This window comes from Danio rerio, chromosome 13, assembly GCF_052040795.2.
Source record: "Danio rerio strain M-AB ecotype USA chromosome 13, GRCz13ab, whole genome shotgun sequence".
Classification (NCBI taxonomy): domain Eukaryota; kingdom Metazoa; phylum Chordata; class Actinopteri; order Cypriniformes; family Danionidae; genus Danio; species Danio rerio.
In genome coordinates, this window is record NC_141033.1 from 7,842,460 (window position 1) to 7,859,588 (window position 17,129).

Consider the following 17,129-nt stretch of genomic DNA (forward strand, 5'->3'; position numbering starts at 1 on the left):
TTATTTAGCGTTTTAAAGTACAGGACGTTTTGAAATTCATTTGCTTTGTTTTTTAGGTTTTCAGTCAGAATCCTGAGGTTGAGATCGCAACGCTGCTACCTGGCACATTATTTGGAGAGGTATGTTGTACAGATCTACAACTTTAAATCAGAAACACATTGAAATTTGCACAAATTTGTAGGGGTGTCACGATTTCAATTTTTAATCGAAATCAATCGAAATTTATGCTCAATTTCGATTATCGAATCAAAAAATAGAATCGTCGATGCTGCCACGCCCCCATGTCACGTCAGCTTGGCGCTTGCCGACAGAACTTAAACGCTCTCCTCTTTCAATGAAGTCGCAGGTGTGTAAGAATTTTGGATTTCCTGTGAGTTATGTTGACAACGTTCGTGTTGTCAACAAAAAAAAACACAGTTTCGCAAGCTCTGCTATGTACGTATTACGTACGGTTCGTCCGATAGACAACACCGGCATCGCAATCCTCCGCCCACCCCCGTTGCAAATCCGCTCGCGAAAAATACACACTCAGGCCCTGTTTACACTGTCTTTGTTTTTAAATGGCATTTTAGAACGACAACGATTTGACATCCACAGTGGCGTGTAGCATTTCTGAGCAGCCCTCCTTCCTCTCTACCTCTGAAAATGCACATCACGTGACCACACAGACACAGCCATGCGCTCGAGACAGCAGGTCCAGGCAGTCAGAGGACTGCTTCAATCTTTCACTCACTTGTACTTAGTCATTTTAGCGAACACCTCAGATACTGTTGGCTGGTTCCTGTTGGTTGTGCATCTTTTTTACCGACGCCATTATAACGACACAGATCACTTCCTATGTACGAGTCCCGCAGAAAAAAGTGATTGACAGGTGGTAATTATGTGTGTATCTTGCCATTATTCATTTACTGTATGATTTGTTTATGGGTAAAACAAAGACCATGCAGGTCAGGTAGTTTAAACGGTAGTCTACAAATAATTAATTGGTCATTAATTAATTAATTATTCATAATCGAAAATCGAATCGAATCGTGCCTTTAGAATCGAAAATGTAATCGAATCGAGAATTTGGTGGATCGTGACACCCTTACAAATTTGTTGTATCATAAAAGATAATTCACAATGTTTTTACTATCCGAATTAACTGTTTTTTTTATACATAAGCTATATTTTATAACTGCAAAACATTTGGAACAAAATGAAAATAGACATAAACAGAATATAGTATATCTGTAAAATAGTTTGTTGTTTTTATTCCACTTTACTGACTGCAATTGCTAGATTAATTTGATTGGATGAATACATTTTAGTAATAAAGATTCACTGGTCAGATGCACACTAATGCCAAACGAAAAGCACAAACTAAAAATAAACTATTTTATTTGAGTTTGTAAGTGTGAATTTATTGTTGTATCATGCTTGGTGTGAACAGCGTTTAGTTGACTATATATTAACACATTTAAAGTGGGCTCCAAGATGCATCTAAGGAATCTAGAATAGTAAGGATTTGTTCATGTTCAATGTTCCCGTTTAGCTTTGATCACTATTCACTTTCTTTTTATTGAGTAGTCTAAAACCTAATTCAGTTGTATTTACCTTTTCAGGTCCATTTGCTGTATGAGATTCCTAGAAATGTCACAATCCGTGCATCAACACTGTGTGAAATTACCATATTGGAACACAAGGATTTGCTTTCACTCTTTGATGAGTTCCCTGAAGGTAATAACTTTTTTTAAAATGCTCAGTTGTTTGTGATGGTTTGTTTTTCCTATAGAAAAAAATCCATTATAGTGCATTAATAAAGTTTCTCATCTCTGAAGCTGCTGTTCAGATTTCTAGAGATGCCAAGACACGTCTTCAAAACCTAAGGTGTCCCATAGAAGAAGCGTACATATTTGGACTTGCCTCCATCCCACAAAATGTTGCTTTTGAAAGGGAGCAGTGGATCAACCTTCAGGTTTGTGACTGAATGTCTGCTTTGGTTTGGCAAATTTTTTTTTTTTATTTAATTACCTAGAATGCATATGAATATTGTCCTAGATGACTGTAACACTTTTGTTTTAGCCAAGAGAACAGAGGATTTTTGCAGCATCATTTGAATATGCATCGAACCAGATTCCTCCAATGAATGTGAGTTTTGTGCATGTTTGCATGTTTATTTTATTTTTGTGCCGTTTAATTTTTACTAACTGTGTCAATTTCTTTAGTCTTTTTGGAAGACAACTTTCCATCCTCAAAGTGCTTTTATCAAGACCTGGAGGTATTTTTTTAGCTGGTGCCTCACCGTTTCAGTTTTTCTGGAGGCGTGGGTGTTTTTCTTCACCCACAGTGCAGATGCTAAAGGTATGTTTCTGTTAGATTTAAAGCAGTGATTTTCAAAAGGTTAAAATCATTTGAAAAACTAAGCATTGTTTCCAAACAACATATTAGCAATGTAGAACAAACTTTTTTTATATTATATTAAGCTTTACAAAGACTTTAGGGTTTTAAAAGGTCTCCTAATGTCAAAATGTCATTTTTTCGGGTGTTAATATCAACATTTTAGGGTGCACTTTCACTATGCTATGCAAACAGTGCCTGGGCACATTTCCTGGTTCGTTTGACAAGTTTGAGTGCTCCAGATAGGGCCCAGGCATGGTTCAGTTGGCCAGCCCTGGCCTGATTGGAAGAGGTGTTGTGCTTGGTGCAGTATACTTGTAGTGTTAGTGCAAAGTGCGCCTGTTGTCTTAACTTAAACAATTAAGTAAAGTTGACTGAACATAACTTAAAATTTTGCATTTTGGTGCTATCACTTAAAATATGAGTTAATTTAACTTGATTTAACTTAAAAATGCAAAAACTTAAGATTTCAAGTGTAGTGAGCTCAAAATCTTAATTAATCATAAAAAATGCCATTTTCACAAATGTAACCTTGACTGTAAAATTATAATATGTGCAACCTTTTAAGTACAATGTCTTTTTATTTAAATCAGAAAACAAATGGCTTCAGGTGTAATTATTCATCACAATGTGAATAAATGGCTACTTATTTTTTTGCTTAGTACCAAGTTTGGTGAACTGAACAATTTAAGTATAATCTACTTAAGTACCAAGTTTGGTGAATTGAACAATTTAAATATAGTCTACAAAACCGTCAAGTTAAATGAACTTAAAAATGCAAGTTTTGGGAGACTCCATTACTCAATTAAATGAGGCAATGAGTTTACTCAATTTAGTTCAATCAACTTATTAGGGTTTTCAGTGTAGTGGTGTCACTTTTAGGGCACTTAATGTTTCATATGGATTTCTTAAAAATTATTTTTAATAAACATGAACTGTCATAATTTATTAAAGACACAAACCACTCGCTGCATGTCAACTGCCACTTTCAGCAAACCTCCTAATACATGCAGCACGAGGACTTTTATGATAATTTATGAGCGTCAAAAGTTGTTGATCTGTTCTGTAAAATATTTGACTGTGTGTCACTGCATCCCAAACGACTAAAAATAAAACAAAGCCATATAACTAAAGCAATGTCCACTGTGCTGAGCGAGAGAGCTTCTTTTTCTGTTAAACTAAACAGTTGCATCATCGATGATGTAAGCGTGCTCCGGCTCGGAAGATAACTTGCAATGTGAGTGAAGGCTGTTGGGGGAGAGGAGAGGGGGGGCAAGCGTGCTTCGGCATGGTTCAAGGCAACTGTACCTAATGTAAATGCGCCATTAGTTTTAAGGTTATCTAATTCTAAAATACACCTTAATGCAAATTAGACACATTGTTAGTGATGTACCCTGGGTTTACTGGGTGTTTCGGGTCTCGACAACCATGTCCAGATGACCTCTATAAGCTAGTGCAGTCTAAAATTTGCATTCAGAAGATTAGTGATGCATCAATTAATTGCAGATGACTGGCCAGTCTTTTGGCTTATTGCAGTCGGTTCGTATTGTTTTACCTATTGAAAGCGTTATTCTTCAATAGCTACATTGCACACTAAAACAGACTGAAAATGAAAAGTTGCTATTTTCTAAGCCGATGTGGCTAAAAGCTATACTCGTTCCGGCGTAACAAACATTGCGTCTACTCCAACCATGGTCTGGCAGCAAAGTTCCTTGATTATTACGCCAAAATGAGAGTATAGTTCCTAGCCATATTAGCTTTAAAAATAGTAACTTGTCATTTTCTGTCAGTTTTCGTGAATGATATAACTACAGAAGTTCCTATTTTAACAGAAGACTTTAAAGAGGAAAATGATTTTAGAGCAAGATGCTAACGATCTAATCAGAATCAAAGATCTATGCTAAGCTAAGCTAAGCTAAGCTAAAAGTGCTCCCGTTTGACCCAGAAGTCAGATGAATGGATTCAAAAAAGGTCAAACTCACCTGTGTAACTCTATGGGAGTTGTAAAATTAGCCCGTGTGTTGAGTGTTTCTTTAAGGTGAGCAGCTCCTTGCAGGTTTATCAACTAAATGTTTTGGAAATGGGCGACTCGGTGGCTCAGTGGTTAGCACTAGTGCCTCACAGCAAGAAGGTTGCTGGTTCTGTGTGGAGTTTGCATGTTCTTCCAGTTTTAGCGTGGGTTTCCTGCGGGTGTTCCGGTTTCCCCCACTGATCCAGCCTTCTTGCTGTGAGGTGACAGTGCTTACCACTGAGCCACCATGTCGCCATCAATGCAGTTTTCCCTTTCTAATCAACTAATTACTGTTTTATTATTGTATCTATTTATTCAAATGTATTAGTGTTTTATTTAGTCATATTACTGTTTTCAGCAGCGTATAGCTGAAATATACTGTATATCTTAAGGGGATAGTTCACCCAAAAATGTAAATTCTGTCACTTGTTCAAAACGTATTTGAGTTTCTTTCTTCTGTTGTTGTGAACACATAATAAGCTATTAAGCTTATTAAAAAATGCTACCTATTGACTTCCATAGATTTTTACCAAAACAATGAAAACAGAATTCTTCAATATATATATATATATATATATATATATATATATATATATATATATATATATATATATATATATATATATATATATATATATATATTTATGTAACTCATTACAACCATGAAACCACACAAAGGAGAGTAAATGATGGTGTCATTTTGATTATTGGGTGAATTATCCCTTTAACTTATTAAAAAAATGTGTCTTAAAGATTTGAAATGTTTTGTGTGATATTTGCTGTCTGTTTTTGTTCTTGCTTGTGAAGGAGTGTTCACTGAAGACTGGGGTGCCTTTTACTTTGTATTCAAAGTCCTGATTTACATTGTCGCTGCATTTGACATATTTGTCAATCTTCGCACTGATGTGTTTACAAAAGACGGTAATGTTTTATGTTCATTCTTGTTTTTGTAATCAAAGCATTTTTAAGCCAAAAATAATAATAATAATAATAATAATAATAACATGTATAACATTTTCTGTAAATACTACAGATCTCTTTTTCATAGAACGAAGAATTGCCCATTATGCGTACAGAGGATGCTTCCAACTTCTGGTCAGCAGCTTGATATGTGTAAACCATAGACTTTAAAAGATATGGACGTAGTATCTGTGACGTCATCAATAGGTTTCTGAAGAATGCAAAAGTAGCTACCAGTAGGCGTGGCCAACTGTCGCCTTTTTAGCTGCTTTTCCACTATCGTGCCAAACCGTTCTAAGAACACTTCGGTACGGTTACGGTTGTTTCTCCACTTGAGCCTGGAACGGCGCGGCACGATTACAAACCGTTCTCGGCCCGGAATTCTCGGCACGGTTAGACAACCGTGCTGAACTGTGCTGACAGATTCTGTGTGTTGACGTCGCGACTCGGTTGCTAAGCTACCACAGCTGGCTCAGCAGAAGCGCGCTAGTCATCAGACATCCTCAATAAACTACAGTGCATTTAATATAAAATAACGATCCAGGTCTAAACGATACAGTTTGAAAAGGGTTTTAAAACCATAGAGCAGTCTCTGGCAGAGAAGTGAATAACTCATCACATTCTAACGAAGATATTTTATTCATTAAAGTTATTATTTTATTGACTTGAATACAGACCTACTTCGCCTGCTGAATGTGAGTTTATTGCACGCAGCGCTGTATTCCACAGCACAAAACTCGCTCTGATCCGGGAGAGACATGCCAACGACTTGCGCTGCTGACTTTTTTTTCCTTCTGCGCATCGAATAAAGCGAATAAAATCACGCTTTGCATCGTCGATGTCCAAATTCCACAACAACATCACTATATCCATGGAACACGAACTTGCAGACTCTTTTAACAACGAGGAAATAATTGAAATAAAAGCCAGGACAGCTTGTTAATACCGGCGAGACCACCTGAAGGACGGCGTGTTCGTGTTGTAATGTCGGCCGTTCAAAAGACATTGCTTGAAAGCTTTACGGAGCGGCACTGTAACTGTCCAAGGTACTGTTGTATGATTTATATTATAGCATATGCACTAATAAACAAGTCAAAAGAATGAATGAATTAAATTAATATGGATTCTTAAATGTCAGTATTGTTTACTCAAAAAATATCAATACGTTTTGACAAATGTTTTATAAAAACAAAATGAGCAATTTTCATCATTTCAGCTATAGGCAATTATATGATTCAGTTATACATAAGTTATATGACATTTATGAGGCATGTAAGATGTTTCTGTGTTTTTTTTTTTTTTTTGTGGTGATCTTTAATATAGCTACGCAAATATTTTCTAAAACGTCTAGCAATATTTCGCCTACAGCTTGTTAATAATGAACACAAAAATAATTATAAAAATAAAAATAAAATGATCAAAATAAAAAGATAATAAAGCAGCATTTTAGTGCTTTATATGCTTTAAATCCTGCAATATATGTGTTGTTTCATATTCGTTTTTTTCACTTGCTGCATTCGTTATTTAATGTTTGAATAGTAAAACAAATAACAACCATCGCTTAAATGGTTTCATTTTACTATCAAAATGTAGTATATTTTATATCATTATCAACTTTTGATATAAATACGCAGTGTAATGTAATTAATTGTTAAAAATGAAATAATTTATGTGCTGTGTTTTTATTAGTGAAAGTGCCCGCTCACCTTTGACAAAGCCTGTCCAAAATGATATTTTTGCCACTATAATGCAAATGCACTATTATTGTTGTCCTATCATTGTTTTTTTTTCTGTTATGTTCAGAGATTTTAAATATTATTTATTTCCCCTCCAATTATTTTTAATCATCACGTTACATTTTGGTAATTTTCCCTCCAAATAAAATTTAGCCAGAGCTGCGCAACATATAAATAAATAAGGGTGCTCATTTAGCACCCCTATTTGATAGAGCGGCATAACAGTGTTTAGTCACATGCTTTTGCTTTTATGAAAAATAAATAAATAAATAGTTTCGGCTCTTATTTAACTTTAATTGAACAAAGGGAGCCGTTTACATTGCGTTACCAAGGGAACTACTGATGCGTTTTGTGTAATGTTTTAAAGAGCTTTGTCGCAGCACGACAGTGGAAAATGAAACCGTATCCGTGCTGTCTGGCCCGGTTTGGCACGGAATGGAACAGTTCTGTTTAAAGAACGATTCAGCACGATAGTGGAAAAGCGGCTTTTGTTTGCAAGTCATTGCACCAACCACAGGGGGGGTTACTAAACAAGGGCAAAGAGGCGGAGCGTGAGCAGATCTACAGACGCCTGCTAGATTTTGCTTAGAGGGGCTGTGAATGAGAGTGGGTTGCAGCTGCAAGGGCGTCCGCTGCATAAAACGTATGCTGGAAAAGTTGGCGGTTCATTCACATCAAACTTTCATTAGACTTTTTCCTGCTGGCTTAAGAATGTTCCATGCATGTGGTCAATTGTAATATTAATAAGTGATTCATAAAGCTCAATATGTTTTTTGTTTTGTTTGCAGGGCATGTAACAGATTTAGCAGTGATATTTCGAGTCTATCGAAAGTCGTGGAACTTTTATTACGATGTTCTTGCATTGTTGCCCTTGGAATTGATTTCTTTTGCCTTCGGCGCTACAGAACCCTGGACAGTTTCATGCCTAGTCAGGCTGAACAGACTTCTTTTGATTCGCAGGGTATACTGAATGTTTTTTATATACAGTTATTTATTTATTTAATTTTTTTTAGTGCTTATAATAGAAATGATTCTTGCGGTGCCTTAAAGATGACTTGTAGTTGTGATAATATATTGAATGTATGGGTTAGATTTAGAGATCAGGGACCTCATGTATCAACGCTGCATACATAAAAACTGCATACGCCAGATTTCACGCTCACGTTTGGATTTACTAACGATTAAATGAACGTAAGAATGTGCGCTGGTCCACGCAACTTCATGCTTGGCATACGTGCATTTCTTATGTGTGTTTGTTTTATTTCCATTGGTGACTCCTAGAGGAAATTATGTTAAATTGCACACTGCAATGGCCGTGCCGTGCAATGGCAGCTGTATGGGATATGATCATCCGCATGTCTAGCAGGTATATAAGGTTTGCATACCATGCAGTTGACAAGCCAAACATTAAAGCGCAATTTGCAGCGATTGCCGTTTTTCCCTGTGTAATTGGAGCAATTGACTTCACGCACATTGCTATAATGGCGCCATCTGGAGACGAATTTGCATACGTGAATCGGAAACATTTCCATTCAAAAAATGTGCAAATAATATGTGATGCTCAAATGCGCTTAACATAATACACACATATATTAATGATTTCTACTTGTGTTCCTCATGATGAAGAGTAGGCAAAATCTGATATGTTGTGAGGGAAAAAAGAAGAATGAGTTCATCAGATGCTGGATTTGAACAAGGTTCATGATCGAACGTGTCAAAACATGTTGTCATGCGTTTTACGAGCTACGCCACTCACGCTACTTTTTGCCGCTCTCTTTAGTTATTTTGTCTCGGTCAATCAAACGGTGATGGGTGGGAATCACTCAGCCAGCTTATTCCAACGAGGTGTGCTATTTGCACTTAGCTGAAATAGACACTACAAAATTTTACACCTTTACATCGGACCATTTGTTTTTAATTCACTTACAGTGTAATGTTCACTCCCAACTGCATTAACCACGTCAGCTAAGCTCTCCCACTCTATTTTTTTCTTTTGTTATTAATTCCGCAGGACAAACTTGCAAATAACACAGTTTTTCTCCGGTCTACCTCCGAAAGCAGCACCTCCAATTCACATTCTGTTGAAAGTTTCTCTTTTTGCTTGCTTTTGCCATTTGCTTTTTTGTTTGGTTTTGCCAAAGTAGAGTCATTAACATATTTATTAAGGGGAGTAGGTAGGGAGGGGTTTTGCGCTTGTGCACGTGCGCTCAGTTTCACGTTAAGTCGGATGTACAAAGAGAATATGCGTAGGATTCCGTGTACGCAGTGTTTCATACATCTGAATGTATTATTGTGTACGCACATTTACAGATTTGTGCATACGCAATGTAATTGTAAGAATTCAACGCAAGTCTTTGTATATGAGGCCCCAGGTGATTTATTGAATTGTGAATATAATTATTTATTTTTTTGACTTGTCCTTTCAGATCTATCTGTATTTCAGACAAAACGAATGTGACCTGTACAGCCACCTGTACGAGCAACGGATAGCAAAATGCCTCTTCATCTTTTTTTTTAGTTTGCACTTTTGTGCTGGCATGTTGTACCTGTCAGCCTGCGACAACAAAAGGTAATAGTATTTTAGAATTTTTTCATAAATTAGTAACAGTTGTTTTCAGACCTCTTATTTACTTTTAAGATGTCTAGAGGAATCGTGGGCATGGAATGCTGGACTTAAACCTTCTCAGTCCTCGTTCGAACATTATATAATTACAGTGTATTGGACAACTACGACCTTCACAAGTGTCGGTAAGGACTATATATGCATAAAAGTGCATATATTTATAAAAGTGACTTTGCATTAAACTGCTTTAAACTCAAAAGTTTTTTTCAACAATTCTCCTTAAAATTTAGGTTCGCTTATCTTCTAAAGCAGTGGTTCTCAAACTGTGGTACATGCTACATATATTTCAAAATTTATCAATAATGATTTATATGTGAATATGACATAATAATATTCATTATATGACATATAGCCTATATTTCTGAGGTCCAGGCAACATTTTCAGGTGTTGATGAATTAGCTACTATATGTTAATACTTTACATTTAAGTACAGCACTTTTCTTTTTACCTTAAGCACATTTTAATTTAAATGTTGACGTTTTTAGTTTGTTTTTGTTTTGTTTGTTTACATATAAGCACATTACAGTGTTAACGCTCAGACTATTTATGGTTAAACTGGCTGACAATAATAAATATTCTTAATAACAGGAATTAATCTGCCACGTTTTTGAACTGTGCAGAACTGTAGCTGCTTTACTGGGCTACTACTACACCACTGTATTTCAATACTGCTCATTATGGTGATACTTGAAGAGACGATTGTTTTCTGAGGTGGTACTTAGTGAAAAAGTTAGAGAACCACTGTTCTAAAGGTTTTAAAAAGACCTTTTAAAGTCCCAATTTCCTTCAAGTAGAAAGCAATGTGGACTAAAGCACTAAAAACCTGATGCAGTGTTTATTTTTCAGGATATGGAGACATTGTACCTGGCTCTTTGATAGAACAGTGTTTGGCAGCGATTGTTGGTCTTATTGGTATGCTGGTTTTGACCTATGTTATTGGCCTGATGTGTGCCACAATATCTGACAGAAATGCCAAAAGGTAAGTGTATTTAAAAACAGTTACTAATTTTAAATATATAGGGTGACCTCTGGTCAATTGGGACATTTTTCCTTGGTAATCTCAAAGGGAAAAAGTGCTCAAGTTGACCTGAATTCACCCTATACCAGTGTTGCCCATCCTTGTTCCTGGAGACACACCAACAGTACATATTTTGGATGTCTCCCTTATCTAACCCCTGTTAACTTCAGGTTTTGGAGTCTCTTCTAATGCTCCGATAAGTTGATTCAGGTGTGTTTGATTAGGCAGAGGTTGAAAATGTGTACTGTTCTTGGAACAGGGCTGGGAAACACTGCCCTATACAATACATATTCTGAAAAAGTTCATTCAGCACATTAAAATAAACGTATACAAAGATACAAAGTCATTACACATATTATCAGAATTGATTGAACAACTGATCATTGGAGTATGTTCAGATAGTTTGAGTTGTTATTCAGAAATTCTGAGTAATAATCTTCTTTCTTTTGTCTAACTGAAAACTGTAACAAAAGAGATGTGCAAATTCATTTTCAGCAATTCAGCAGTCTTTGATGCTCTTGTTTTTTGATCAGGTTGACTTTTCAGAATGTTTTTTCTGAAATGCGTCAATTTATGGAGCGACATGGCGTAGCAGCTTCCCTACAGATAAGAGTCAAAAACTACATGAATCTCCTGTGGAACAAATATCAGTATGTTTTGATCTTGTTTTGTCCATTTGTCCGTCCATATTTGCTTTAGTTTTGATGTCTAATGACTAGAAAAATCATTGTAATAATTAATATGTCACATCATATGATGAAGAGACTAACTAAAGATTGTGTACAGTCACTAGCATCAGTAAAAACAAGAAAATAAAAATACATTTTAGTAATCCGACACTAGTATACTCTCTGCTATACTATATAATATGCTCTTCAGTCTAATGATTATTTAGAATTTTTTTTATCAAACGATGTTTATTAGTTCCAGACAGGGTGTCTGTGGGGTCTTAGAATGTATTTAATTGACAAATTAATTGCTTTGCTATCTTAAGTTAGGTACTGTAATTTATTATTATTATTATTTTATTCAGAGGTGCAGCTTACCCAGGAGGACCCTTTCTAATGCATGACTTGTCAATTGAGCTTAAACACAGTGTCCTCATGGCGGAGAGAGGAGAGCTTCTGTCACAGGTCAGTGCTTTTTTAAAAATGCTTTCAAAAGATTTTTTTGTTTTTTTAGATCCATTCACCTTTATCTTAAATCCAAACTCAATTGTAAAAGTCTGCAGAATGATGAGAGCTGGCTCATTAATTGCTCTTTTCCTCACTTTACAGATTCCGTTCTTCTCAGAAGCTGAACAGTCATTTATACAGAACCTTGCTTTAACTTCAGTTATTTACTCGTTTCCTGAAGGTGAAATCATCCAGTACAGTAACACTCTCAGCACAGAGCTCTTTTGCATTCTGCAGGGAACATGTCAGGTCAGCACAATGTTTGATTCATTTTAATCTGTTTATATCTCAGTTGTATGCACATACAGTTGAAGTCGGAATGATTCCCCCTCCTGTGAATTCTTTTTTAAATACTTCCCAAGCAATGTTTAACAGAGCAAGGAATTTTTCACAGTATTTCCGCCAATATTTTGTCTTGTGAAGAAATTGCCACAAATAAAACAAATAAGACTAAGCTTGAATAAATTCAGTTTTAAATTACTTTAAAAACCATTTGAAGGTCAATATTATTAGCCTCCTTAAGTAGGGCTGTGATGGTCATTGTGACAACCGTGCCACCACGGTTGTCCATGCTACCGGCAGTAGTATGTGACATCAACCACTCTAAAACACAAATTTTTATCATGTTGCCAAGTATTACATTTACATCTAGTCATTTAGCAGACGCTTTTATCCAAAGCGACTTACAAATGAGGACAAGGAATCAATTTACACAACTAAAAGCAACAATGAATAAGTGCTATAGGCAAGTTTCAGGTATGCAAAGAAAGCGTAAGAAGCAAAACAGTAGTATTTATTTATTTTTTTTTCATTTTCATTTCTGTTAGAATATAACATAAGACACGTTTCAGCAAGTTCAAGTTCAGCCATGAATATTTTTGTAAAACCAAATGTTACATCGCCAATCTGGGAACGTTTTGGATTCATGCCAAAATGGGCAATCTGTTAGTGGTAAGGGAGGAACATTTTTGGCAGTTAATATTGTCTTCACCACTTTAAAGAATGAATAAATAAAATTGGCCTTGCGGAAAGGATGCAATTAAGGAAAAACTAATCATTTTTTATAATTTGATTCGTACATGCAATAGCACGGGGCACAAAGTAACTCGGGTTTAAATGTAACATGGAGTTTTAAGGTATTTGCTCAGGGTTAATTATGGCATGCTTCCGACGTTTTCACCACAATCTTCTTGCCAATTCAGTGTTTCCTCTAGGATTTTTTCCAGCTGTGGTGGCAGGTCTTTTACACAAATCTACCAACTACCTATGGCGTTGTTTCAATGACAAATGGAGAAATGTGGTGAGCGCAGTATTACACGTCAGATCGCATTTATATAAAGTTAATATGAGCATGCCAATCTCTGCTTGCGCGCCGATTTCCTCTACTCGTGCACAAAACGCTATCAAGCGCAGATCTGGTGGGGTCTCAAATAAACACTGCTGAAGTGCGATTTAGCACATTTATGTAGTGAGTATGTCTCATACATTAATTAGATTTGCTAGGAATATATCTGAATGTCTCCAATAGCCCTAGAGAGTGGGATTAATGAGTCCTGAAGTAAAGTAAAATGGCAGTAAACTCCAGCAAGATAACGTTAAAGTCTTTGCATGCAAAATCACAGACCTTTATCTGTAAGTAAAGTATAATTATGGAAACTGTGTTCATCTTATGAGCTCATCTGTGTTTGTCTCATGCATCGCCCACCTGTAAGTAAGTCGGTCTGTCTTTCAGCACGTCACCTTAAAGTGTTAAACAAATAGCGCACAGTCCTACTACGAGAACAGAAATGTTCGCGAATCGCGCTGTTATAATTCACTTACCTTTTAATGCGTTTGGTGCGATTATAACCCACTATTAAAAACAACAACAACAACAATGAATGAATGTTTTGAATTAATAAGAAGTTGTAATGTAGCCATGGCGGTAGGAATTTTGGTGTGGCGCCCCGCCAGGGAAGAATGAATGTAGCGGAAACCGTGCAATTGTTGAAAAAGTTCTGTGAAATTTGAATGAGAAACACAGGAGAAAACTTTTTGCAGCATAAAAGTATTTTTTATTATAGTCGATATTGTTTTTTATCTAAAAAAAATCTGTGAAAGTATTTAAGTAAAATCTTATATTGTTATGATCACCGTCTTCTAGGCTAAAAAGATGACTATTTTGAAAGATGTAAAAACAGTGACTGCTAGCCAGTTTTGAGGAAAACATGACACAGCGGGATTAGTTGTAACAAGGTGTTACAATTAAGCCACACACTATTGGACACCAATTAAACTAACACAATATATATTTTTTTTAATTTTGAGTGTAATGTTGAGAACTTTTGATATGAAAATGTTTTTTTAATAGAAAATATTTTATTTTATGGAAAAAAAATTTTTTATTGCTAATATTGCAAATAAATGCATTATATAATAATGGATACATGTATAATAATGCAAATAGATTTAAATGTGTTTATTCAATAAACAAATAAATAAGCATACGGTGCTATGTAGAATAAAAAAAAGAAATGAGCCAAATTACTGAGGAAATATAGCTACTATTTAAAGTAAACATAATTTAAATTAACTGTGAAATCTGCCTTTGTAAGCATGTTACAACTAGCCCCCTGTCTGTTACAACTTGCCCCGCAGGTGAGGTAAATGGTAACATTTTTACTCCTGGTACTTTTGATAATACTGCACAGAAACTATACGTCCGGCTATCATGATTCCATTGCTTATATGTAGCAGAGGCTTGTGTGTAATTGATAAAAATATTATGATTTGTCTAACCCTATTACTTTGTTCATTATTTGACCAAAACCAAAAAGTGTTACTTTGTTCCCCGCTCTCCCCTAAACCTATATTACGCTGACAAGAACAAGCTCTATAACCTAAAGTCTAAAGAGAGAGGAGTTATTAATATGTTATTAATATTAATGATCATAAACACGAACTGCGTTCATTTGATAAATGCCGTCACAGTATCGTGTCTGCGATCTTTTCTGGTTGAAGAACACAATATGTTTTCACCGTCTCCCCAACCAGGTTTTCTTTTCATCCACAGTTTGCGCTTTTGTTTCTTCTCACTACAAATAATAAAGTATCCCTATAGCAGGCCCGGCACCAGGATGTCATAACTGAGGATTTGTTATCGTATAACCGGTAAATAAATATAGTGAAATCAGCATAACCATCATCAGGCTTCATCAATCAGTCAGGAAAAAGTTAAATTCTACAATCTATTGTCATTTTAAAAAATAGTAGCACCTTACAAATACCACATGTCTTTGGACTTGCGGGGGAAACCGGAGCACTCAGAGGAACACGGGGAGAACATGCAAACTCCACACAGAAATGCCAACTAAGGGTAATAATTCTGACTTCAACTGTATGTTTTAAAAGTAAAGTTTCCCATTACACTTGTTTCGAAGATGACCTTGCATATAGTGTGTAATGTGGCTTTTTATAAATGTAAAACTTGAAAAATAAGGTGATGTACATGCTTTATTCATATTATTAAAACAAATATTTCTGTTCTGAGATGCTTCATAAGCACTTAGAACTTAAGATAACCTTGCCATTTGATTAGAGTTTATTTTAATTATTATTGCTGTTGATTAATCAATTGTGTTTATATTTTATAGATTTTGAAAGACGACCTTTCAGAAATTGTTGGACATTATTATAAGGGAATGTTTTTCGGAGAGGTAATGTTTCTATTATTCTCTATCAATCACTTGCACTGCATTAGGGGCTGATACTATCGGAAGTTTTAATTTAGTAAACTGCATTTCAACTAGTGTCTCAACATGTATTTAAGTCTGTCACAATTCTGGTTTGATTAGCCCAGCTTATACATTATTTAAATGCTTTTTTTTTTTCTTGCAGGCCGGATTTTTGTTTGGCAAACCAGCCACACTGACTGTACGCGCTATGACATGCTGTAAAATTGTAGTTATTGATTTTGACAAGGTCAAAGTACTTCTTGAGAAACATCCCCGGCTTAAAAGGTATTCTTCATAAACAAAGAAACAAATGACATGTTAGATAAAATTTTTTAAATAGCTAAAACTATGTTTCTATTGTCAATCCTAGCCAAATTAAGCAATCCTGTGCTAATCCACAACGCTACGCGACATTGGTGGAGGATGCAAAGAAGCTACAGGAAAGCCAAAGCGATGTTCAAGATTCACCAACGCACAGCGCATCAATGAGATTTCAAGGCAGTAGAAATTCCAGCAATTCAAAATGCTGTGAGTATTTCCGTTCCAGTAATTGACACTGTGTCAATTGTGATCATAGAATTGTCTAGCATACTACAAGTAAAAGATTTTAAAATATTTTTAGATTGATCTCTGATTAATAAAAAAAGATTAAACAAAAGTTGTATTTTTAAGATAATAAATAGTAATAAACTATTTTCCGGAAACAAAATGTAGATCAACTTAGGCTTAGTCCCTTTATTAATCTGGGGTCGCCACAGCGGAATAAACCGCCAACTTATCCAGCAAGTTTTTATGCAGCGGATACCTTTCCAGCCGCAACCCATCCCTGGGAAACATCCACACATACACACACACACTCATACACTACGGACAATTTAGCCTACCCAATTCACCTGTACCACATGTCTTTGGACTGTGGGGGAAACCGGAGTACCCGGAGGAAACCCACGCGAACGCAGGGAGAACAGGCAAACTCCACACAGAAACGCCAACTGAGCCGAGGATCGAACCAGCGACCCAGCCTTCTTGCTGTGAGGCGAACGTGCTACCCAGTAGATCAACATACCTCAACCTATTTCAATTCAATTTCGCAAATGTTAATATTCAGTAAAATGAACAATCTTCTTTTGCAGAATAGTTTCGTTTTAATTGTTGACATTTTTTATAATTTTCTGCAATCTGTGTTTCGTTCACAAACCTATTGCAGTTCCCCTTCGGGGGGAACTTCAGCACTATAAGTGGATTTGATTGTAAAATCCACGCATTGGGAGGTTCGGTTCAGAAGCTACTCGTCTGAAAGAGTATTGAACGGGCCAATTAAGAATGAATTGGCAGCGCAAGCCTGCGCAGGTGAGCGGCATAAGCAATCAACTGAGTATATAAGCTCACCTGGCGCCAGCAGACGCTATCCTTTTCGCTTCAGAGACTTTCTGATCGAGTCGATGAGGGTTCCTCCTGCTGTGACCAGCGATTCTGAGCGAACGAGAGCATTCTCCCGGTCCAGAGTGTGTAC

The 17,129-nt window shown here is 36.1% G+C and overlaps 1 protein-coding gene across 9 annotated transcripts in view; it reads left to right on the forward strand.

Moving 5' to 3' along the window:
- cngk (cyclic nucleotide-gated potassium channel) overlaps positions 1-17,129 on the forward strand; it is a 53,956-nt gene that overhangs the window by 11,308 nt on the left and 25,519 nt on the right. For 8 of the 9 annotated variants that reach the window (XM_087277336.1, XM_087277340.1, XM_087277342.1 and 5 more), the window contains 16 exon segments: positions 57-119; positions 1,605-1,719; positions 1,821-1,957; positions 2,065-2,130; positions 2,208-2,343; positions 5,198-5,311; positions 7,875-8,047; positions 9,513-9,655; positions 9,725-9,834; positions 10,557-10,689; positions 11,262-11,378; positions 11,762-11,861; positions 12,006-12,152; positions 15,536-15,598; positions 15,780-15,901; positions 15,987-16,144. In XM_087277336.1, coding sequence (XP_087133462.1) covers positions 57-119; positions 1,605-1,719; positions 1,821-1,957; positions 2,065-2,130; positions 2,208-2,343; positions 5,198-5,311; positions 7,875-8,047; positions 9,513-9,655; positions 9,725-9,834; positions 10,557-10,689; positions 11,262-11,378; positions 11,762-11,861; positions 12,006-12,152; positions 15,536-15,598; positions 15,780-15,901; positions 15,987-16,144 — 1,897 coding nt within the window. 9 annotated transcript variants of the gene reach the window in all.